The 24,393-nt window shown below is 51.3% G+C and overlaps 3 protein-coding genes across 3 annotated transcripts; 2 read left to right on the plus strand and 1 right to left on the minus strand.

The window, feature by feature from the left end:
- The first annotated feature begins 1,030 nt into the window (after positions 1-1,030).
- On the plus strand, positions 1,031-3,789 carry LOC122391355 (papilin-like). The gene has a single exon (XM_043385158.1). The coding sequence runs from the start codon at positions 1,387-1,389 to the stop codon at positions 3,256-3,258; it is 1,872 nt and encodes a 623-aa protein (XP_043241093.1). The 5' UTR covers positions 1,031-1,386; the 3' UTR covers positions 3,259-3,789.
- Positions 3,790-10,348: 6,559 nt separating this feature from the next.
- Positions 10,349-20,077, plus strand: LOC122391357. The gene is made up of 5 exons (XM_043385160.1): positions 10,349-10,433; positions 17,505-17,658; positions 18,076-18,171; positions 18,413-18,582; positions 18,979-20,077. The coding sequence occupies exons 2-5, from the start codon at positions 17,506-17,508 to the stop codon at positions 19,172-19,174; spliced, it is 615 nt and encodes a 204-aa protein (XP_043241095.1). The 5' UTR covers positions 10,349-10,433; position 17,505; the 3' UTR covers positions 19,175-20,077.
- A 1,593-nt stretch (positions 20,078-21,670) lies between these two features.
- On the minus strand, positions 21,671-24,045 carry LOC122391358. The gene is made up of 4 exons (XM_043385161.1): positions 23,964-24,045; positions 23,245-23,411; positions 22,704-22,976; positions 21,671-22,367 (listed from the first exon to the last, which is right to left on the minus strand). Exons 2-4 carry the CDS (start codon positions 23,400-23,402, stop codon positions 22,196-22,198), a joined length of 603 nt encoding a protein of 200 aa, XP_043241096.1. The 5' UTR covers positions 23,403-23,411; positions 23,964-24,045; the 3' UTR covers positions 21,671-22,195.
- Positions 24,046-24,393: the final 348 nt, after the last annotated feature.

The following is a 24,393-nucleotide window of genomic DNA, read 5'->3' on the forward strand; positions in this document are numbered from 1 at the left end:
GCCAGTAGAATTGGATCTGTGTTCAACTCTCGGTTCTTGAGAGTGAACTGTTGCCTTTGTGATTGTGAATACTCGCGTTTTGTATTAATATTCCTAGATTGACTGGGTATCACCCTTCCTGATCATTGTGTAGAGGAGTAGAACTCGCTACATGTCGTGCAGATATTTGAATTCACGCCACGGAGGCATTCAGTGGTATTTTTATAGTGACAAGTTTCTTCCAGTGGCCGTCCTCTAAGGACACTGATCAGTTGTTTTGGACGGCATGAGTTCGAGTATTTGTCCGTGTGTGTAGCGGAGGTGTCGCGCTGTCATCACTCGCCTTCGGTCTCGCTGTTCTTTGTACCGTGCCGTCTTTCACCTTTGCGATTTCGGCCGCTGGCGGCTCTCCCTGTTGGGGCATTGCGGACGTGTGCGCGCGCTCGCGCCCCGTCCGCCCGACCACCTCCCGCGTGCGGCGTCTTCCCTGCGCGGGCCGACCGGCCAGCTCCGGCTGGCGGCCCGCTCATATGCATCTCGCGCGCCTGAAATCGATTTTCGGCTGCGGCGGCGCGGAGTGAGACCTTTGCAGGCGTGTGTTTTGTAGTGGCGCTCGTTTTGTATTTATCTTTACATCGGCGGAGAGCAATAGTGGTACGCAGCGGCCAGTGATTTATCTGTACCCCGAATGGGTGTCTGTCTCGCGTGGTGAGGTGTCTCGGTGTTCGGGGTACCCGCTGTCTCAGTATTAGCGAACATCAGCTCTCGGGGTGGGAGCGAACATCAGCCGCCGTCTGGAAGGGACGGGGCTGAGCCTCTGTTTGAGGAGACGGGACGGAGCCGCTGTCTCTTGGAACGGAGGTGGAGCGGCCTATACCTCCGGTCTGTACCTACCGACTGTACCGCAGCGGCTGGTACCTCTCCTTCTGTGACCGGTCCCCGCCCTGCTGAGGTCACTGTGAACGACCGCCGCCACTGTACCAGTACTCGCATCTGTCTAAATACTCCCCCTTCTCGCCCAGACACTCAATAAAGAACAAATTTTCTTTACACGTGCGTTTTTATCGGTCGATCAGTTTGTTTGGTGTAAAACAGTTGCAAACGACTCGAGTGCTAGTCTAAGGATTTGAGGTGTCTTCGTGCTGTCGCCACTCGGCGAAGGTTTTTTGTCTTTAGGTAAGCTTCAATTTACACTGACAGTCAGCCCTGAGCTACACCGTGGCTCTCCATGAATAGGCGTCTGCGTGTCCGTTGCACAGCGCGTCTATCGGCGCTGACCGGCGACTGCCGACCGGTCGGAGATAGCCCGGCCGGTCCGGAAACTGTGCTCCTTCCGCCTGGAACTGCGAACAACGGACCTCTCCGTCAGTGGGTGGTGGCACGTGTTGGGGGTCGCTCGTTACAGCCATGTCTCGTCTTGGTGTCAGTGTCACGTGTTTGTCATGTGTTCTCCATGTGGTGGTGTTCAGCATTCTGCTAGCAGCGGCGGTGAGTCTGCACCCTCCCGAGTACCCGACAGGTCAGGGAACTCTCACAGCCGGGCCAACCACCGCGCCACCTCAGGCCGCCTGTCGTCTGCCCCGGGACCGCGGCCGTCGCTGTTCGGCCGGTCCCACACTCCGCTGGTACCTGGACGAAGAGCAGGCCGACTGTGTGTCGTTCTGGTACTCCGGATGCGGAGGAAACTCCAACAACTTCCCCACGGAGCGCGCGTGCAGGGAGGTGTGTGTGGAACCGGACGGCCCAGCGGTCTGCCTCCTCCCGGCCGGCCGCGGGCCGTGCACCGACAGCCAGCTCCTGTGGACCTTCGACGCCGAGACGGGGCAGTGTGTGACGTTCGTCTACGGCGGCTGCTACGGCACGGCTAACCGCTTCTTCACGCGGCGTCAGTGCGAGCGGTCGTGTCTGACAGACCACGACTCAGCTGATGGGGACAGCGCGGTGGACCCCGACTGTCTACAGCAGGCCGGAGTGAGCGGTCAGTGCGGTGCCGAGCTCGTGAGGTACACCTACCTGGCTGCCGCCGATGTGTGCACGCCGTTCCTCTACGGTGGCTGTGCTGGTAACGGGAACAACTTTGACACACTGGAGGATTGCAGAGAGAGATGCGAGACCCTCACCGACGACCAATCGAATACCAAAGAGAACTCTACTGAGACTACTATCAGCCATGAAGTAACTCCAGCCAGCGTCAATGTGGCTGCGGCGCCCCCGGGAGGCGCGGACATCTGCTTCCTTCCCCGAGACTCCGGCTCTTGTCGCTCGTACGCTCCCATGTTTTACTACGACGTCCGCACGGCGAGCTGTCATCAGTTTATCTACCGAGGCTGCGGCGGCAACGCTAATCGATTCCACACGAACGCGGAGTGTCGGCAGAGATGTGTGGATACAGGTGATGGTACGGTGAGCGGCTCGGAAAGCAGTGGCATGGAGAGCGTCGATAAGCAAGTCATAATTGGACAAGCTCAGATGAACATCACAGGAGGCGAATCAAGCACTGTCAGCAGCCAGGTGCAGGACGGCGGCGTGGAGAACGAGACTAACGAAACGAAACGAAACGAGACTTCAAGTGTTCCACCAACAACGAATCCCTCTACTACACCTGCTTTGGTTTCAGGAAAGGGGAACCTAACCTCCCCAGCCATCTCAAGAGCGCCCCATCACCGTCGAAGCCGGCCGCTGCCCCTCCACAGACCCCCGGGTCGTCGGCGGCGTCCCCGCGGCCGGCGCGCCTGCCTGCTGCGTCCCCGACCCGGCCCCTGTCACCACTACCTACCTCAGTTTTACTACTACAACGCCGACCTGGCCGCCTGCTTCGCCTTCATCTACGGCGGATGTGGAGGCAACAGGAACCGGTTCGTCACCAAAGAGGCGTGTGAGAGCCACTGCCGGGGTGTGCGGAGGCTGGGGTCGCACGGAGAAAGAGTGCTCGATGGTGGAGGGACGCGGGGAGAGAGGGACCGGGGCGGAACTCGGAGACCATTGCCGGACAGGGGAGGTGGTAGAGGGACGCGGGAAGAGACAGACGATCCTGGGAGGTCAGTAGCAGACAGCGGAGGAACGCAGGGAACGAGGTACGGACCTTGGAGACCAGTGCCGGACAGGGGAGGAATTCCTCTTCGTGAAGGGACCCGGGAAGAGAAAGACGATCTTCGGAGACCAGTAGCAGACAGAGGAGGGACGCGTGGAGAGACGGATGGACGTCGGAGACCAGTGCCAGCCGAGGGAGGAGCGTGGGCTAAGAGAAACGGCCCGGCGACTGCTGCACCAGTGACGTGATGCGAAACCTGGAGTATGACCTGGATGAGATGTGAAAGGACCGGTCTGAAGGGGGATGAGTGGAAAGTGCCTGCTGTCAGAAAGAAAGCCTTAGAACAGTGCGCTAGAGTGCTGAAGCGGTAACTATAATAAGATGCGAATTCAAACTCCTCTGTGGGTGATTGATGTAGTCATGGCCTGAGAACATTCGTGACCTCTAACCCGTTCAAAAGTGTATCAAACCCCTTGTTAGAGAAACACATTCGTTTCGGGATGTGTGCCAAATCGCGATCAGGAGGTTGAAGTGCACGTGGGCTGTCCGTTTCATACTCCACAGTGACGACACGTGTTTTGCATACGGCCGTCGGGTCAGCGGAGACTGCTGGGCTGCCGTAGTTGCATATCGGTCTGTCAGGGAAAGTGTATCGGTAAGAGGAGTGTGTGGTCTGTCCGGGACCATGTTGGTTGGATTATGTTGGTTGAACGGCCGTAATGGTGTGCTGTATTATTTGTACTTCATGTTTAGTTCACGGAGAATGGCAAACTATCTTCTTCTGCGTGCTTTTAGTTTTGCCTTATGTCCACATGGAGTGAGGTAGAAGTGAGCGGCGAGTAAGCGGCATACGTGCAACCGTTTGAAGGTGCATGTCCTGTATCATACGCAATTTCGCGCAAAGCTCCATCAAAATTTCCACCAAATTACAGAGTGCACGTAAGGGTTATTGAGAAAGGCGAGTGACTGAACGCCGAACAGTTTGGCGCCGCAATGATTACCGGCAGAATTACGGCGTGTCCGTGTGTTGGCGTCGGTGCGCGCGCAACAGTCGTGTCGGGGGCGGCGGCGGAGATCTGACACCGTCATCGTGTTTGTCATGGCGCGGCAGTCAGCAGTGACGGTTGTGGCGCACTCGGCGCCGCCGCCGGCCTGTTGCAACGCGCTGGCACGAGCCGAGCCTAGTGCGCCGAGGCCATCTCACCAGGCAGGGAGAAACGCCACTCGATATAGGAGGGCGCGCCCGCCGCCCACGGACCCGGCCAGCGGAGAGCGTCCGGTCTCGGCCGGAGCTAAATGTAGTCGGTCACCTCCCCTACCAGAGCCGAAATCCGGGGACACAGCCCAGTTTCACAACTGGGACACATTGGGTTCGGCGCGTCAGTCCGTCGTGAACCGCGCGTGAGGCAATGACGCCTCTGCCGCCGCCCGTGCCTCCCGCCGCCGGAGAGCACCGTGACGTAACTGATGACGTCACCGCTGACCTGCTCGTGCCGGGCACCGATCGCCCCAGGCAGTCAGGTGCCCCTCAAGGCAGGGTTATGGCCGGATTCAACCCGGTCTCAGTCCTCATCTCTGAGGTCTCGTATGACGGGTCATGTATTGATCTACATGACGGGTCAGATGTATTGCTTGCGTTGGCGCCGATCTCGAGTCGGGCATCCGTTTTGTTGACAATTTCAGTTCGAGTCGGAGTCGCAGCGCAGTCGGAGGGACGCTATACCACGACTCCGAAACCTCTGGTCACTTCTGCACCGGTGTGATTCTCAAAACGTATGCATCCGATAACTTTCCATATCAATTTTGATTTTGGCTCAAGAGTGCGACTCTTGTCTCTTTTTGACGGTGAAGCCGTTCAGAATGTAAAGACGATAGTCGCCTGGTAACAATCCCAAAGCAATTTTTACATTTTGATGTACCTACTTTTTGAATTTGTACTTCCGTTTGTAAAAAAGTTAACACCTCTCCCCTTCGGACGTAGCCAAGTGATCGTGTGTTTTTAGTTATCGCGACTCGTTAACACCTGTCCGAAGTCATTGATAATTTGGCATGGATAGCACGCCGCTGGGGATCGTGGCAGGCCAACGGATAGGTACACTTTACGAGTATAAGAAGGCACTAAGACATTATTACATATGTAAGTTACTTCAGGCTCGCATGTCAATCGGGACTATGCGCGATACGCATTATACAATCAATCTTTTAACCCTCGCCGGCCGAGGGGGGGGCGGGTGCCGCCCCCCCCCCATAGGGTTTTTTCGCGATAGCTCCGAACACGCTGGCGATAGAGAGCTGAAACTTGGCATACCTGACCTTTGATCCAAGCCGCATCTTTTGACACCAACCGCATTTTTGGGTCAGGTCAGGTCACTGACCTATGACGTCATAAGTGAACCTCTGCACGGTCTTCAGATGTCGCAACTTCGCAACGCTCTCACTGCCAGAGGAGATGTCACAGGGAAATGAAACTTGCAGGATCTAGTATCCATTATGAGTCCCACAACTTGTATATCTCGGATTTTTCTTAAAGGTCATATGAGGTCAGGTCATTTTCGTGACCTCACCATTATGAGTCAATGGGGAAAAATGAAAACTGCTATTCTGGCGCCGGGAGCGATCTCCAACTATCTCAAGCACACAGAATCGTGATTTTATGCACTCCTTGCAAGGTTAGATGCGTCACTTTTTCAATGTTGACCTTGCGTGACGTCATTTATGACGTCATCAAGGTCATATTAGTTTTTCGTCAATAACTCTTGATCAAATTGAGCTAGCGAGTCGGGAAAGCCACCAATGGACTCAGGAAGACCTGCCGAATCGAATGATATGCGACATGACCTCTTTCGACCAACTTCGTGACCTGGGGGTGCTGACCTGACCTTGACCTGAGGTCAACACCCCAAGTTGACCTGACCCGGACAAAAAGTATATCATTCGACGCGCCTGAGCGAGACGAACACGATGCTGCCAAAATCGGCGCTCTGCGGCCGTTTTTTGCGAAGTTATTCACCAAAAACTGAACCGTACCTTGGGGCACTTGACCTGACCTCAGAGGTCACCGGTTGACCTAGGACCTTAAAATCGGGTACCAATCTCTGCGTCTCGTAACGGCGCACACGCTCGTTTTTTCCGCGACGCGCTAGCTCCACCAGGGGCGAAACGGCGAGGGGAGGGGTCGTACCCGCCCCCCCCCCCTCGGCCGGCGCGTATGTAGAAAACCAATAGGTCCGGCGAGGGTTAATGAGTGAATATTGGACGGGAGTGATGCTGCGCTGATTTTTGGATTATCTATGACGCAAGTAAATAGACGGTCGTCAATGGTGCGACCCGGGCCGCTGACGCTGTAAAGATCAATTTGAGTCACTGCTCGCTGACTATTGCGGGATGACCTGTGCGCTGAAGTAATGTCTCAAAGCGGGTGGTGACGTCAGCTACCCAATGAGTCGTGACTCCGAAAACAGGGGACACAGTAGCTTGCTTCAGTGATTTGACACGGGATGAAGAAACTGCCTTCGTCGGAGTCTATAGAAGTAGGTCGTGGGAGCCCCATTTCAAAATTGCGAATGTCAGGTACCTAGCTAATAAAAAGTGATGCTGTTTGCTGTATAGAATATAAGGAAATGTTCTTGTAGATGCTAAATGTTCAGTTGCTAATGCCTAAATCTCTTAAGTTTGGTCTTTAGACGTCCAGTTTCCGCTCAATCACCACAGCCACAGAAATTAGGGTGCGGTGTTCTGCTCACCTTACAGCACTTCACCTTTAGAATATCGGAAGGTCCCTAGAATGCAGGCTTCTGGCAGCCGTCTGCACTCTGAAGTGTGTCGTGTCTTCTCAGTTACCTATACACTATACAGTGGTGTGTATTTACTATTTATTCGGCATGCTATCCCGTTTCACGTTAGGCGGCACGGGCGGACATCGATAGCAGCGCCTCTATCGGTCACTAGGGAAAGCTGGGCTGTAGGCGACGAAATACCGGCTGAGTTGTCACACGTTGAATAGGTTTATAGACATCAGTCTTGTGAAAAAGTTGAACTTTTGCCTTCAATATTTCTACAGGCAATTTTATAAGTGTCTTCACAAAGATTACAAAACCGTTTAGATCATTGTATTAACTTCAAGCCTCCCCTATTGTTCTTGACGATGATGCGGGAACTATTTCTAATTAGTGTTTCTAGCTTAGTAAAAGAACATATTGTGCAAACGATGAAAAAAGCATAAATGGAAGATTTTAAATGCAATTTTCTCGAACAATTAATGGTAAATTCTTTACACATCAAGGAAAAGGTGCATGCTAACTGATAATTTAAAGTTCTTGGGGCCAGTTGTTTTCTTCTTTTCTTACGTCGCCCCAATGGCCGCGAATACACTTGTGATAACGCCTATCGACTCTTTTAGATGATGCTCCACTTTGCAAGCGCTTGCCAACGTTGTTTGTTTCCGTATGATAGGCTCAGCATCAACAATGACGCATGCAAACTGCAATCTGCAGCGACGTAGCGCTTCTGCTTCCTGTGCTTTGTATTTGTAACGTGCCGACCTTGCACGCACAACGTATGCAAAGCACGCATTGTCATCGTCATATGCCTTGAATGACGCGCTGGAGAAGCTTCCACGAGGTGTTTTTTAGTCAGCCGTAAACACCAACAGGCCTTCTCGAATGCGTCCTCGTTGAGTGGACGTTTACGATGGATGCCCGAGGGTCTCCTCAGACCGGATACTGGCGACCCTGGCCCGGCTAGCACGGTCCGAACCAACCGGAACATTCTGCGGATTCGGTCCCACCTCCGTCAACGAATTTACGCGCCGGGAACCCCCAAGGTCGCGGCCCAGTGCCGGTGGCGCCGTGACGCCCCGTGACGCGTCACGGCGCCGCCCGCGGCTGGTGAGAGGCGGCGCGCCGACCCTGACCACGGCCGGTTCATTGACTCGGCGGCCGGCTGCCTGGAGTGCGGTACAACAGAGGGCGGGGGTGTACACTGTACAGTGGACCGACGAGCGACGCGACGACGCTGGCAATGGGAGGGTTCGACAGCCGACGGCGGCTGCTTAAACCTAACCGGAGCGCTCGAGCGACCCGAGCTACTTGGTCGGCCTCAGAGCCGAGGGCCATCCGGCGATGGTTGAGCCGATGTAGTATCTTCTGCAATGACAGAATGCATTTGAAGATGAATTACACGTTCTTGACCCCAGGGTTGCGCAGTCTGAGTCTGAGTCGGAGTCGGTCGAGTCGACAGTTCTGCCCGGAGTCGGAGCTGGAGGTGCCCAAATCTTACCGACTCCCTGGTTGCTTGACGATTCTTTGCTTGTTGATCTTTCAAAAACAGATTTTGTCGAAAAAAGGTGGTATTCCTGGTTGAGACGAGCGTTTTGAGCGAAAGAAGCAGAAAACGACGGATTTGCCAGAACCTGCTTTTAATTTAGCATGCTATTTATCAAGCACATTTGCAATGCAAGATCTTGGAACGCACAGAAGATCGTTTCAGACGAAATACAAACATGTCCACTATGTTATAATTATATGAGTTGAGAGAAACGTCCGGAGTCGGAGCTGGAGTCGGAGTCGGAGTCGATTGTCGAAGCCGGAGTCACCCGAAAATCCATCGACTCCGCAGCCCTGCCTGGCCCTATGCACAAGTACCGTTGATCCCTGAGGTCAAGCAAAACATTAGTGGATGCCGCTTTCTTTATTTAATGAGTTTAAACGATAAGCGGTAGGTATAGCCTAGGTAGAGCAATTCACACTTTCAAGTTTGTCCCAGTCTAAAAATATGTAACACTTAATAGGTTGTATATTGGGGGTTTTGATGTTTGAGACTATAAATGTGTCTGATGGGCAATATTTTATTAACAAATATTGTCGTTATCCTGCCCATTAGGTACCTGTTATCATTTACTTGTTATCCATGTCCATTACCTGTTATTGTGATCGGTTGATGCCATCACAAGAAACGACACAAATTCAAGGATTCGATCAGTTCGACTTTGAAACGCTCTAATTAACTTTTTAAAAGAAGCAGCTTTATCGGTTGATGCATTACAAGAAACGACACAAATTCAAGGATTTAATCAGCTCGACTTTGCAACGCTCTATGTTTAATTGTTCTCACAATTTCGTATATCTTGGATTTTCTACAAGCTCAGGAGGACGTGCACGCTATTTCGGCATTATCATTCAAGTTTGGGAAGCTAGAAAGCCGCTCCTTTCTTGTTCCTGAATTGACTGCAATAAAATACGAAGTGTTATGCCTCAAGCACTTGAAATATGGTTTCGTAACCTCTTTGCAAGGTTCGATGGTTACGTTTTCCCCTTTAAACCTACCGTGTCGTCATACATATGAGACATTACTAAGGACATGTCACATGTGAGGCCATCGGAGTCTTTCGTCTAGAACATATCGACCAAGTTGAATTAGTAAGCCAGGATAGGTATTAGGTAGGCACTACTATAGAGTTCATAACGATCGTTGCCAAATCGAATGATAAGTAACACCATGCCTCCCATAGACGAACATCTTGAGTGTCCGGCCTTGACTTGATCTTGACCTTAGATCAAGGGCCAAGTTGATGGTCTTCAAGGAAATATTGTATCGTCGCGCCTGGATTAGCAAACGCGATCTTTTCTCCGTGACTGTTGCTTGCTGAGACTAGTTACGAAAAAACCGTAGCCTGAATGCTTGGTCTTTTACCTCTTCTCATAGATCACCGGTTGACCTGTGTCATAACTATTGGCTGCCATAACTCATATCGGAAAAGGCAATCTGATCAAAACCCTGTGCTCCAATGGCCCAGACAAACCTGTTGATTGAATGAGCTTGTTTTTTATGTTTAAACGTTTTTTTGCCCCCTTCTATACGGAACAAGACATTCTTATTCGTAGATAATCTACCCATAACTCATATGCTGTTCCGGTGCGTTGTAACATCTTTATTCAGCATGCGATAGTCCTTTATCTTTTGTTTTTATTTATCGTGAAACGTGACCTGGAAAATACATCCCGCATTCTGCAACATGGTTCGCTGAGCTGAGGTATGTGCCCTTGTATTTTACGCACATAATTTGATTTATCACCAATGTATTTTGTAATTAGCAATACATGAATCATTACGAGCTGCTTAATTGAGCAACGAATCTGTTCCTATTTATTGCACTTTATACCTTTGATGCATCTTATTTGACAGGTGTTGTGTATCTGCATCATCGCCTGTGTTTCCCCATGTTATTCACCGCCGCGCGGTGACCTCCAGATGCAGCCTACTACTCACTGCACGGCGGCGGGGCACTCAAGGTCCCGGCCGGCGGCCGATATAAGCGCCCGCTGACCCACAGACGAACCACTCTTGGTTTCGGTGCGGTGACGGAGCGCGTGCGGAGAGAGACAGAGACAGCGAGAGAGACAGAGAGTGTTCAAACTACTATCAGGTGAGAGAGGAGGGGGAGTGGGGTCGTGTGACAGGTGCAGTGACGGATCAGAGAATTCTGTGGTTGACGAGCGACCGCAGAGTTCTCAGCTGAGCCGATTGTGGTTACTGTGGTATAATGGTGAGGTAGGACTGGTGGGACAGGTGCAGACTGCAGAGTTGTACCGTATGTGTTTGTCTGTGTCCCTTTCTGCAGCGTGAAATAAGATCTCAATTTTGTACGTAACATTTTTTATACGAAATAATGAGTAAAATACTACATATATTTTTACTTTTGGTACCTCAAATGGGATAGACGAGAAACCTCAAACCGATGTGTATGGTGGTTGCTGATGCTGTGCAAGGGTGCAAAACAATTGCTAAAACATCAGACATAGTTACCTATCTGGAAAATATCAGCTTGCTTCTATATCTACCATGTTTAACTGAAGTCAAAACAAATGCATTGCATATTATGTTGAAAGGAATGGGGAATGGGTTCGTAATTCCTTTCGGAGGATATTTTACGAAAAAAAAATTTGAAGGTTTGTCTTGATAGCAGGGGCTTTGTGTGAAGAAACTGCATATTTATATAGTAGTTATGCCTATTTATCATTCATGCCTTTATCACTCGGCATTCGAGTAAAAGACTCGAGTAAACCCGTCATAAACCCTTCGGTTGTGTAACGTCAAATCTTTACTTTGCGAGTCAAATTCGCAGCAAAAGATATCGCTCGATACCTTAAATTCGCAGAAAAAAGAATAGGTACGTACTCGATTTCACAGAAGAGTATCTACCAGTATAACGCCTTTTGGGGCGACTAACGGAGCGAGCGAGAGGGTGAGCCTTGCACGTGCGAAATTTCGAGGGGGTATCTCTAGCTGACTTGTGCACGGCACCCTACTAACCGGACTCTAGCGATGTGCCAAATTTGAGCACAATCGGCCCAGCCGTTCTCGAGATCTGGAAGCGGCACCCTGCACGTGCGCACGTGCAAAATGGGTCCCAACTGACTTTTGCATGGCACCCTACTAACCGGTCCCTAACCATGTACCAAATTTGAGCGCCATCGGTTCAGCCGTTCTCGAGATCTGGAATCGACCCCTGCACGTGCGCACGTGCAGCAGCACCCCAACACTGGCACATGGATATGCATTGCCTAGTGGGTGCCTACCTACATGTCAACTTTCAGCACAATCGGCCAAGTAGTTACTGAGATATTGCAACAATTACAAAAGTGACACCTCTTCGTTTTGCACGTGGCACGTGCATAAGCGGTCACCCACATGCATCGGGAATAGTCCAATACTTGGTAGAAGGAACGAAGCTACCCTACAAAAATTACCGCATGTAAATCGGTCAAGTGGTTGCTGAGATATAAGCGTCGCAAAACCGTGACCACGGCCGGCCGGCCGGCCGGCCGCTCATACTCAGAAATTTCCGTTATTCTACGTAAAGGCCTGGCTACACTATGCGTTTTCTTCGTGCGTTTTTTGCGTGTTTGCGTGTTTTGCGTGATATCGTTCTAGAAAAAAGAACGATATTACGTTTTTGTGATGTTTTTCACCTTCAATTTTAGTTACATAAGAGTTATATTAGCTTTTGTATATAACCAAAGTAAAAATTATATTGTTTATAACTCTTTTCCTAGAACGATATTACGCAAAACACGCAAACCTGCAAAAACGCACGCAGAAAACGCATAGTGTAGCCAGGCCAGGCGCATAGTGTAGCCAGGACTCCGCTCGCTTCGCTCGCTCCGTAACAAATGCCTAACCTCTGAATTGGAGCGGGAGATGAGCGATTTGTGCTCTTGCTGATTTTATAAAAAAGTAATGTATCAAACAAACTTATGTGTTTTTTTAGCATAAAAGGGGAATGAAATATATTGCGTAGGGCCACATTGATGACGTCATCCGTTTATGTACTATACCGACGGACACCTACCTCGGAGATACGATGGAGAGACTTTCATGAGAGCCACAAATTGACCCTCAATTGACCCTTGTCGATTCGCCCTTGACTCCCTTAGTAGCCGCAGGCTATGAGTCACGCCACAGTCTCCTAAAAACGCCACAAAAACGGGTGTACGATACGGACCATTAATTGCCCAGCTGTGTTGCCCAACACCGGAGTAGCCCGACCGAGGGTCACTGCCGGTTACGCTAGTACGTCGTGTGAACAGCAGACCGAGCGAGGCACGTAACGTCAGACCGAGCGTGACACGTGACGTCACGCCAGGAGTGACCTCCAAGGTCGCTCGGCGGCCGGCGGGGGATGCGTCACGGTCCCTGTGGTCCGGTGAGTCCGTGCTCGTGGTTGTAAAGACGCCACTCAGTAGGTCGCTGGTGTAAAGACGCCAGGACCCGGACCGCCGAGCGTTGCGCAAGAGGTTTACCCATGCTATGATCACCGAGTGAGTCACCGTTTACGTCTTTTGATTACCTACCGAATGCACGCACTGTTCACATTCGATAATTATAGCCATGATATATTTGCATTAGACTCTTATCTCAAACATTATTGATGCATACGGTAACCACATCACGCGATTGACAAAACTAATCAAATATTTGAATGCCTAGAAAAAAAGGTAACCTCAAAGACACGATCGACATAAATTGAGTCGAATTTTAGAACGTTTAACGCTGCTCAGGTCAAACGAGGTCACATGTGCAGTAACGGTTTGTGGTAAAAGTTACAATGGCCTGTGGACTACCGAGTGATATGCATTAATCGCAATTGTAACTGCTTTGCAGGTGTTTTTGCACCTGACCCGCAAATGACAAAAGGTCATTGCGTGGCCTTTAGCCCTTTGGGGGTAAATTCGATAGTGGACATTTAGGAATGTTTCAGCTGTCTTGAGCACGGATAGGCGCTTAATGCGGTAACTGATCAGCCATGTTATCAATATGCGGTAATGCTCAGTAATAACCGGTAGAACTCGTCTGTCCAGACTAAGAATGCAGTGACCGAACGAGTCTGGCATTGTCTGACCATGTTCAGCCGACTTATGGAATGACGTGGGTTTTGGAATGCAATGTCCGTTTCCTCTCCGCGGGAGTGCTGTCGGCGGCTAGCTGACCTCGGTCAATGCTATCGGATCCTAGTTGATATGGAGCAAAATTTGGAGCCAATCGGGCAATGTCAAGTACAATTTATCCAATGCCAGCTACCGCGGAGTTAAAACCTTATCTGACTCTTTTTTAAGCGTGGCGCTCCATACGAAATAAACAACTAGTTGCACTTATGGATGCGGTATGCTGGCCCATAAAATAGCCAGATCTGTTTTGCTTCATTTCATAAAGCCTTTCCGTCAGTCACTACCTACGACTGTCCGGTCGTTCGCCAGTCCTGGCTGGTGTCAAAGTGTTACGTTATTTATGTTTCGCTGTTACGTGCCGAGGTCAATTGGTATGGTACCGTATTGGCAGTCCCACGCATATGGCAAAACTGCTTTCTCTGGTCTAGTTTCGACATCGACTCGATATCGGCATGATTATCATGAACTATCGGCGATTGCAAATTGGGTAAAGGTACCAGCGCCCTTACAGATTGTTACGTTTCATTCTACAATGTCACAGCTTACGAGCCCGTATATCACTTGACATGAAATCTGGTCTCAGCGGCATATTATCATCGCGCATATCATCGGGCAGACCCCGCTTTCCCAACGGTGAGGTCAGATGAGGCTATGTAGAAACCAGCCGGGGTCCATGCTGACCTGGGCTCGCAGTGTCCGGCCGCTACCCGATATCGGCCGTCTGTATAAGGACCGGCCGGCTCACATGGGGCGGCCAAAACGTGGCGAAAGTCATGGTGGCAAACACCGCCCTCCACTGCCGTGCTGCGTCGTGACCGCGGCCTCGGCCAGGTGTGCATACGGTCAGCGGCTCGACCGGGCTGTGACACGGCGTTACCCAACCCGCCCCCGACCTGACCCGGGCTGGCGCCGCTGCCAGGGCGGCACGGGTGCCACTGGTGCCAAGTGGCCACCGATGGCACCATCCGCGGCCCCCGGACAAGATATGGAGATGCAGTTGGTGGCACCGTCCCAGCCCGGTCGAAGGAGCCATGGTGGCGCAACCGTGTGCACCTTGCGTAAGGTAGCTGAGGAAGCAACCTTGCATGTATTATCGGCGTTTCAAAACGATGCGGGGGCATGGCGTGTTGTTCTGGTGTAATATGATCGAGCTGACTGGTGACCGCGCTACCGAGACAAATGGAGAACGGCCAGAGGGAACCGAGCGGAATTCCCTCGTCCAAGTCGTGCAAACATTAAATAGTTTAACTTCTAAAGTGTAACTTCACAACATAACAACTTCATAGTTTTAACTTCACATTCCCACAACAAAATGTGACCATTTTCCTCTCATGGCTGAATTCAGATACCAAAACGCCTCTTTATTTTTAGTTCATTCCCGCTGGATCCTTTTTCCCTGTCATACGGCCTCCTTACCGACAGAGAACGTTATGCCCTCTCTTATATGGAGTGCCCGTCCACTTTTCCGTCCCTCCCCCTCCTCCTGCTTGCTCAACAAACACCAATTAAGTGTCGGTACCTTGACCAATCTTCCAGCAAGAATCCCTTGAGGAAAACTGCCGTCTCCATGCCCCCGGTTTCCACCCTCCCCTCCTTCATCCCTCACTGCCCCAATCAGTGGCGGCGGAAGGTATTTTGGGATGGGGGGGCACACCTGATCCTTCCCGGAACCTAGGGTACCCCCAAATCTAGTTTTCTCACCGGTTTTAGGCCACTTATTTTTCACCTCTTGGCCTTTACAACAAAAATAAAAAAAATAAAACATTTGCAAATAAGTGAGATAATTAGTCTCATCTGAGTCAAGAAACTACCTTTTTGGTAACCTGGAATAAACGTTTAAAGCTTCCACACATGAGCTGTCAAGTCAGGTACGGGGACCCGCAGTTGCTACTGTACAGCGACCCTGAGTAAATTGTCCCAGCACCCTCACAGGGAACAACGATAAGCTGTCAGAGGGCACGCACAGAAAACCTCAGCTGCTCTTGTGCAGGGACCGGCAGTCGATATCAATGTTATCGGTTGTTACTGGACAGGACAGACGGCTAGAGTTGGGGTTCGTGTACAATAGCAACTGCGGGTCCCCGTACAGAGGGGGATTTTTTTACTTAAATAGGTATTGTCTTCCATTCAGCTTTTCTTTGAGGCCCTCGGCCGCTAATATGGGGAGGACAAGCTGCCCCGACGGTTCCTGGCCCTTTGAAACTTTGCGGGGGCAGAGACCCCCACGGCCCCAGAGTTGTGGGGGCAGGCTGCCCCCATGCTGCCCCCCGGCTCACGCGCCTATGCCGGCTGGCGTCTGGCAGAGTCGCGGGGAAAGGCCTGTGGCACGCTCAGACGCACTTTCGTGACGTCCGTGCCGCCTGCCGGGCCACTCGCGTTCCGTCCTACTCTTCCAGACTTCGGTTACCGGTAGCTCGTAGATAGCTCTGCTTGATTTCTGAGCATTAGGGGAGACCCGGGAGGTATGGGCCCCCTGGAGGTATGGGCCATCGCAGTTTTGAAGAAGTGTTGCGTATTTTTTCACATTTGACGGCGTTAACTGTTAGCAGCCATTTCATTATACAGCCCACGCGATTTTCAAAATCTTCCTCAGTCTTCTTTGGCAATGAGCGGTGATAAAGCGTTTTTGCCCTCTCCGAGTAAAATACGGTAAATACAGAAAATTCGTAATAAATTTGAGCCAGCCTCGTTTTTTATGTCAGACCATCGCTAACATAACGTTTAGAGCATGGAAATTATGACTGGATAGACAATATGAAGCTTTCTTGCAAGATTATGAGCTGAGATGCTACGCACATGCTGGCGTCCTAGCCGGGAGGTTCGGGCCACCGACCCCCGTTGATCCTAAATAAATGAAAAGATGCTTTCATGGAATGAGCCCGTCAATAAGTTTTATTTTTGTCGCGCAGGGTCGAAAATTTAACTTCAAATTTCATTCGAACAGAAAAATATTATTGATCTTATATGATGGTGTATGATTGATTTTACCAAAATACATATGGGCCCAAGTGAACTCCATAAAGTAAGCTGTTGGCCGCTTATGCGGTTCCTGGGCTCTAGAGAGATCAAGGTAGATACCAGCCACGAGTATTCTTCTAATTGTCGAGAAAAGAATATGAAACATGGCACCGGCCCATACCTCCCGGGCCATGGCCCATACCTCCCGGTGTATTTTGATGGATCGAAAAAGAACATGATTTATTGAAAGTTATCTTGAGACAAAATAGTTGATCCCAGATGCATAATATCAGGCACACGTTGCAGGCGAAAGGCAATTTCACGTACACAAAGTGAAAAACCGGGTCTAGCCACTGCCCACTGGAAGAAAATTGCCTTTTCACAAAACCGGCCCATACCTCCCGGGTCTCCCCTATGTGTGGAGGGCGTTTGGTGGAAATAGTCCGTCACGGACTAGCTCGCCGGATAGCCCGTCGTGAAAACGGCTATTATCAATCCAAGTTACTCGCTATATCAACTTAATAAAAAGGTAATCAGCCAAACTGGCATATGTTCCTGACGTAGGTAGTATGGAAGTATTGTGGTACTTCGTCGATAACAATTTGGGGGGGGGGGGGGCAAAAAGATATGTTTGCCCCCCCCACCCTGGAAGATGGGGGGGCGCCGTGCCCCCGCTGCCCCCCCGCTTCCGCCGCCACTGGCCCCAATGCAGGACTGGGTCGTCACATGGGCGCCTCTGAGGGGCGACAGTGCGACCTTGGCGCCTAAGGAACCTTCACCAGCTCGGTGCCTGTCAGTGACCTGACCGCTGACCCAAATAGTGACGTCATCAGCCGTCACGGTGCCTCTGAGCACCGATTTTGCAGTTAATTCACACCTTTCATGGGCATTTATTGCGACATGCGTTGTGGTTGTTTGGTGCTGGCGTGACAGAACTACTATCTAAATAAGTCATTTCAATGTCAAGTTTTGGTAAACCGTCCGTAGCCCATACAGAGCAGTAAATCAATCCGGTATCGAAATGTGAGCCTCTCCCGTACCGAGCTGTGAATTTGTCCCCGGTTGGCTCTAACGCTGTCCCCGTCCGGCAGGATGCGTCTGAGCCACGTAGCGGTGCTGGTGTGTGCCCTGGGCTGGGTGGCCGCCCAGGACGCCTACACACAGGGCGTGGTGAACGGAGCCACACTGGCCCTGGCCGGTACGGCAGTGGTTGGCCTGGGAGCCATCGCCATCAAACAGCATCAGGTGAGCGACCGGAGACGAGGGCCGGTCCGGAGTCTGTGGTCTGCGTCCCGGTCCCCAGTTGAGAGAAAAAGGGTAACAGCTAGTACAAGCTCAGTGGTCCGTCCATTGTCCTAACAACGGACGGTTAGTTGTCTGCCTGTCTATCGCTTGTATGTATTTCCGTCTTTCTCTTGTCTTTCTCTTTTCCCCATCTCCCTATCTATTGCGGTCACCTTTCTGCTATCATCTCTCCCTTCGCTCTCAGCTCCCTCCTTCTCTGGTTTTCTCTGATTTCTACTAATTACGAGGAAGTGATGTACTTTATGCTTCACGTTGCCGCGTTATGACTCGTTAGCACTCATCCCGACCCATTACATCCCGACCCATTACTGACCCACACAGCACCCATTACTGACGGCTGCTATGGATCTTTTTCAGAACCGTAACCGCTACAGGAACCGGTACCGGTACGCGTACCCGTCCTACAACTACTACAACTACGACCCGTACTACCAGCAGCAGCAGTACTACTACGTAAGTACCAAACTGAATCCGAAACATGTACTGTTAGTCATCTGAAGTACGCATACGAGAATAGCTGATACTGTCGTTTCGTTTATAATTACGTATCTTTATCAAAGGTGTTCCAGTATTTTAAATTTCATGACTAACTGAAGACGCATTAAACCCAAAGAAGATAAGACACGATGCAATACGACATGATGCTGCAGCTTAACGTTTCATCTTTTAATAACGTTTTATCTTTTCTGCGCAGCGCCGTCGCCGCTCCACCGAGCCTGAGGACGACCTGGAGCGCGACTTTGAGAAGATCATGGCCCAGGACAAGGGCCAGTGCGGGATGAGAGTGGTCTGCGAGCTGGAAGCCCAGGCCGCTTCGGGAGCGGAACTGAGCGACTTCGGCCGGCTCATCGTCAGCCTGTTCGGGTCAGTGGAGGGATCGGAGGGTCACCGTCAAAGAGTCAGAGGATGGGTCATAGGGACGCGGCAGGGTCAGTAGAGGGGTCACAGGGTCACCGTCAAAGGGTCCGAGAGGAGAGGTGAAAGGGACGCGGCAGGGTCAGTAGAGGGGTCACAATCTTGAATCTTACATGTTGCCCAGTATGAAATCTCACGGTTGACGAGATCATTTATTGGGTCATGGGCCAAAGCTTCGCTGACAAATTCAGTTAAGTGACCAAACCGTTGGTTTCGTAACATGTCAATTGAAAAAAAAAACTGGCTCTCTGCATAGCTGTGCTTAGAGACTTGTCGATAGATGCAACGAATCGCCACCTTCTAACTCTTCGCCCCGCCCACTGACATCCCCTTCTCCCCATGCAGACCGACTCCCGGGCCGGTGCCGGCCGCAGCGCTGGACACCGCTCACGGACGGTACGGGTACGCCGCCTACGTCGGCTTCAAGAGCGGCCTGGCCTCGTGTGCCGAGCTCTACTCGAGTTGCCAGTTCGGTAGCAAGACAATCATGAGGCTGGTGCAGGCCTCGCAGACCCAGCCAGCCGCCGCCGAGAACCTGTGAGGAGAGTATGGGTTGTCTCTGAGCTCTGAGGCTCGAGACCGTCCGAGAAAGGATTGTCGGGAATGCATGTGAAGGGAGGTGGTCACGGCACTACAGGTTGGTGCCAGAGTGGTGTACAAACAATGCCTTGCTGTCCGAAGTCCGCGGAAGGTATGTTATAATTCGAACATCTGAGATTCAGTTAGTCATTTGAGAAGAAAGTCATATTGATGTTTTTGATACGACTTTTTCGCTGTTTGTTATAGCGCTCCCCCATAATAGCTCAACCAAACATTCGATAGCTCTGTGAAGAGCTCAGAGCCACTGGTCTGAGCACAGCAGCGGGTCTACGGAAGTTCAGTTAGCACTTGTATCGGACATCAAGGACCGGTGGGGGCCCGACCGAGCACCCCCCCCCCCCCCACGGTCGGCGACGGGAACGCAAACGCAGCGAGGTCGATTTGTTAGAGGCTAACGTGCGTTGTATTGGTGAGCGAGTTTCAGCCTACTATAGATGGTGACAGTTCCAACCATTGCATTGTGGTGATTCGTCATATGTTGTCAGTTGTGATTTTGTGTTGCCCGGAGCGATTCTTACTTCTTAGCAACCAAAGACGTCTTATCTTTAAAGTCAAAGTGCCGTCTTATCTTTGGTGGATTTAGAGTTGATACATTCTTTGTGCATGTAAGGCGGATGGACGTTCAGTTTTCCTTAAAATTAGTCAATAGTCATAATGTCGTTTGGATGATGTTATGTTGTACAGACGATAGTTAACGTTGAAATACTCCAGCAGTATTGTACTTAATAACGGCTAGTGCCGCGTATGTGGCTGGTTACTTGGAAGTTCAGTATTGAAGTATGATTTACGGTGCTTGTTATGTGTATGCTGAGTGCACTTTTATAAATAAACATAAAAACATCAACCGTATCATTATTTACTGGTCGGATCACCGGTAGTTGTATCATGCAAGGCGTGTCCTGAATCGCCACTGCTTTCTCGCCGAGCTGATCGTATCTAAAAGTGGCGCACTGTGGTTTCCATTGTGTACTAAGCTACCTCCTTCAGTGCCATCAGCGCTCGAGTCAGTCAACGAAGGCTGGGTTCGCTCCGCAGTATCGGTCGCTTTTTGTGCCGCTCCGAGATGATCTCTAGCCAGTGTCAATGAAGTCGATGACGAGAACGAAGGCATAGAGCCAGGCTTCCCTCTCTCCCTCCCAAGCCCCAATTAGTAGGGGCTATGCATGCCCATTACCAACAACTGACAAAGCTGCGACCACACGTTAGCTACAGAACGTTTATTGGGTCCAAGTTGACAGGTCAAGCGTTGAGCTGCACAAGCGATTATTAAACACCAGGCTACATACAGTTGTCATGGTATGCAGCACATGATGTTGATATACCCGATATACCACACAAGTGACAGGTACTGTCGTCATTTAACCCGCGCCCTGCTGGGGGGGGGGGGGGTGTGTTTGAACACCCCCCCTTGTGGTGGTTTTTCGCGAATATCTCAAAAACGGCGGCGCGGAGCGCCGCCGTTTTTGGTACACCTTATCATACATCAATTCTACACATGTTGTGAAAATTTCGGACCAAGGTCATTCAAGGTCAGGTCACCAGGTCACTTGAAGTGACCACACCTCATAAAAAGTTTCAATGTCTGTCATAGCTACACTGAGTGACCGATCGCTTTGAAACTTTCAGCGATTGCTAAGAGCAATAGCATGTACAAAATGTATATCTCAGAATTTTGATATCGATGACCTAAGGTCAGGTCAATTTTGCGACCTCCCCATTATAAGTCAATGGGGGAAAATTGAAATGCGCCTCTTTTGGACAAAAGACATTATAAACACTCCCAAACACCGAATTACAAGTGGTTTAGACACACTGAACATGAAAATGGTGTCCGTGACCCTTGTTTATGCCCTGAGGTCATCTTAGGTCACGAATGGTATCTCACAGTTTTTCGCAAATAACTTTTGATAGAGGCATACTAGAGCGATGAAAACGCCTTAGATGTGTTCAGCTCGACGATACGGATCGAATGATATGCAACATGACCCTTTCCGGTCAGGTCATGACCTTGACCTGAGGTCAAATTTTCAAGTTGACCTTTCAAGGTCAACTTATAGTTCATTCGATGCGTCTTGACGAGAGGAACACATTGCCGGTAAAAGTAAGCTCGTACAAGGCTTGGGTCAAAAGTTATTGCAGAAAAACTGTTTCCGAAAAAATCGGCTATTTTTGCAGTTTTTGCCCCCTGCAGGCAAAACCGTTGACGTTAGGTCAAATCTGAGAGAATTACTCAGAAAGGGCTTTAATAGAGCTATCGAATGCGCTTTTCCGCGGCGCTGTAGCTCTATTGGTTCTCGAGTTATGCGTTGGCTTCTTGGAAATTTTCGACATTCGACCTGGAAATCGGCGAAATTTTGCCTTCAATGACCTCTAGTGACCTGACCTTTGACCTGACCAAAAAATTGACCGAAGTGATTTCGTCATTAATTTTGACGCTCTTTCGAATGCCGCCTTCCGCGTATCGCTACGTGGCCCAGGAGCCGAGTTACAAGGGGGGGTGTTCAAACACCCCCCCCCCCCCCAGCAGGGCGTGGAAATCCAGGACCCCCAGCCGGGCGCGGGTTAATGACTTTATGAAACATATTAGACGTAATGACAGTAACAATCAGCCGACAGTATGGCTCACAGTGAGCCGTCAGTCTGTGACAGACTCGTCATCTCACGGCACTATCCATCACCATCATCCACAGACGTCCATGCACCTCAACGGCCATCGGGCGTCATCAACTGCCGCCCCACCAGATGGCAGCACAAGCTGCAGGACCCATCCGGGCGCTAGTAGTAACTTGTCCCTACCGTGGGCCCATCATCAGCTCCCGCTTCACCACATATTAGCTCCCTCTCCCATCAGACATCATCAGCGACTGACGACACGTCATCAGCGACTGACGGTCCGTCATCAGCAGCTGACGATCCGTTCTCTGCAACTGACGGTCCGCCCTCATCGGCTGACGGTTTGTCATCAGCGACTGACGGTCCTCAGGGCCGCCATGATCTCCTGGCCGCTGGCCGGACAGAGCGGGAACATCTCCCCACAGCGCTCTGCCTCCCCGCTGCTCTGCCCACGGTGGAAGGCGCTCACATAACGCTGCCTGGCGGGACTCATGGTGCTCCCCAGTGTAGCCACCTCGGACCTGTGGTACAGGGAAGGAAGGTGTACTGTCAGGCGTCAGCACAGGGTGGCTATCGTAAGTACACAGAGCTCTTAAAAATGGGCGATAGATGTAATATTGTGTTTATCCTGGAACAAGGAATAAAAGACGGCAAATGACAACACATGTGACTTAGTTACATGGTACGAAAAGGAGGAATTAACTTTTACACCCATCAGTGTATGCCTCGATCTACCAAAGTGGCTCACACTCCAAACCTCACACAGGTCCTATTCTACAGCTCACAGACTGTGTTGTACGAGTGTAACCCTCGACCAACATATTCAGCTCCCCGTGACAACCCCGACCCTCACTGACCTGAACAAGGCGATCACATTGCGCTGCCGTTCATCCATCCGACCCAGCTCCTCCTCCGCACCCAGTTCGCAGACCAGTCTCAGGCCGCAGTCGAGCAGGTCCTCAGCGGCGATCACGCGGAAATAGGCGTCCAGTTCGGCGGCCTCCAGCGCCGCCGTCAGCGCGGGGTCCTCGTCCACTGAAGGGCCGCCGGCGGAGAGCTCAGCTGCAGTGGGGACCGGGCTGATGAGGCCGGCGGCACGGCGCCGACGGCCGTAGTAGCCGCGGTGGTGGCTGTCGAAAGGGAGAGATGTTAAACCGGGTTGTGGAAGAGGGGAGGGGAGGGTGCTAGACCTTGAGAGCGGGGGCTGCTGAAGAGGCGACAGGAGATTTTGCCTGTAGAGGAAAGACGACCTCAAAGTGCGTCATAGTCTCATTTTAGCTGGTGTGCCGGGTCCGCTCAGTGGTCACGCTGGCCCTGTCCTCACTCAGGTATAAATATCAGTGTGGTTAACCCTTGCCTTCCCCCGGGATCCCTCAGGGTGTCTGATTCCCGACTCACTGGTGGTGGTGGTGTCGCCGCGACGCCCGGCCGGCGATGTAGCCGATCCCTGCCGACTCCAGCGCGATACCCGCCCCGACCACCGCGCCCGGCCAGAACTGAGCCCTAAGCTCGGCACACAGCGCGAGCGCCACCAGCAGCGGCAGCAGCACCTGCATTCTGGGCGGCTGGGGCACAGACAGAGGCGTGGCGTCAGAGGACGGCGCACTAACAGCAGTCCGCACACAGCACGGCCACACACGACGCCCTGGTATACGTGGTCAACAGTAACTTGGGTTAAGCCTGAAACAGACTTTCCGCAGTCAGGAAATCGCATGCGAGAGCCTAATCAAATACATGGAAGCACGCTCGCATCAATCGCACGCACCTCCCGCAAGCGATTGATGCGAGACGAATTATTATGTATTTGAATAGGCTCTCGCATGCGATTTCCTGAACGCGGAAAGAGTCTGTTTCAACCTTTAGCGTCAACGAAGCGTCGGGTATCGTAGACTTTGAAATGAGAATTGCTCACAAAGCAGACTTCTTTATAATTACGCGGGGATAACACCAATGTTGAGCAGCTACGAATGAAGGCGTATGTTTTCTACGAAAACTTTCAACTTTTTACTGAAAAATAAAGAACGATCTGAAGACCTCACTACACTAAACATTTAGTTGGTCCTTCAAACAAGTATTGGATTTTCGCACGACCCACCCAGTTAGCACCAAACACTTACCTTTCAAAGTCTGACCCGAGGATAACACCGGGCACAGCTCCCTGATACACCTTCTTCACTCGGACTCTATCCACTGCTTCCCTTCCTGAGGCCTTCCAGCCTTTATAGCTGCCGCCGTCCGGCAGATCCGCCTGAGGTCCTACGCCGCCATCAGGATGTTTGGGGAGGTGTGTCCTGGCTCAGTGACCACACAGACGTGTTGACTGCCGCCCGGAGTTCCCAGGTGGGCTCTGCTTGTGGGCTGCAGCGTCACGGAGCTGCTTAGCTACCTTGGCATTGGGGTGGTCAGAGAGCAGGTACCGGCTGGAACAGTGAGTCACAGTGTACTCGCCCGATGGAGGTACCACTGAGCAGAACTGCGCACCCACCGTGACTGTTGGCGGACGCTGACGTCTGTTTGGTTGAACAGCAACTCGCCAGGTGACCTTCT

The sequence above is a fragment of the Amphibalanus amphitrite genome, unplaced genomic scaffold (genome assembly GCF_019059575.1).
Source record: "Amphibalanus amphitrite isolate SeventyFive unplaced genomic scaffold, NRLGWU_Aamphi_draft 000434F_arrow, whole genome shotgun sequence".
Taxonomy (NCBI): Eukaryota; Metazoa; Arthropoda; class Thecostraca; order Balanomorpha; family Balanidae; genus Amphibalanus; species Amphibalanus amphitrite.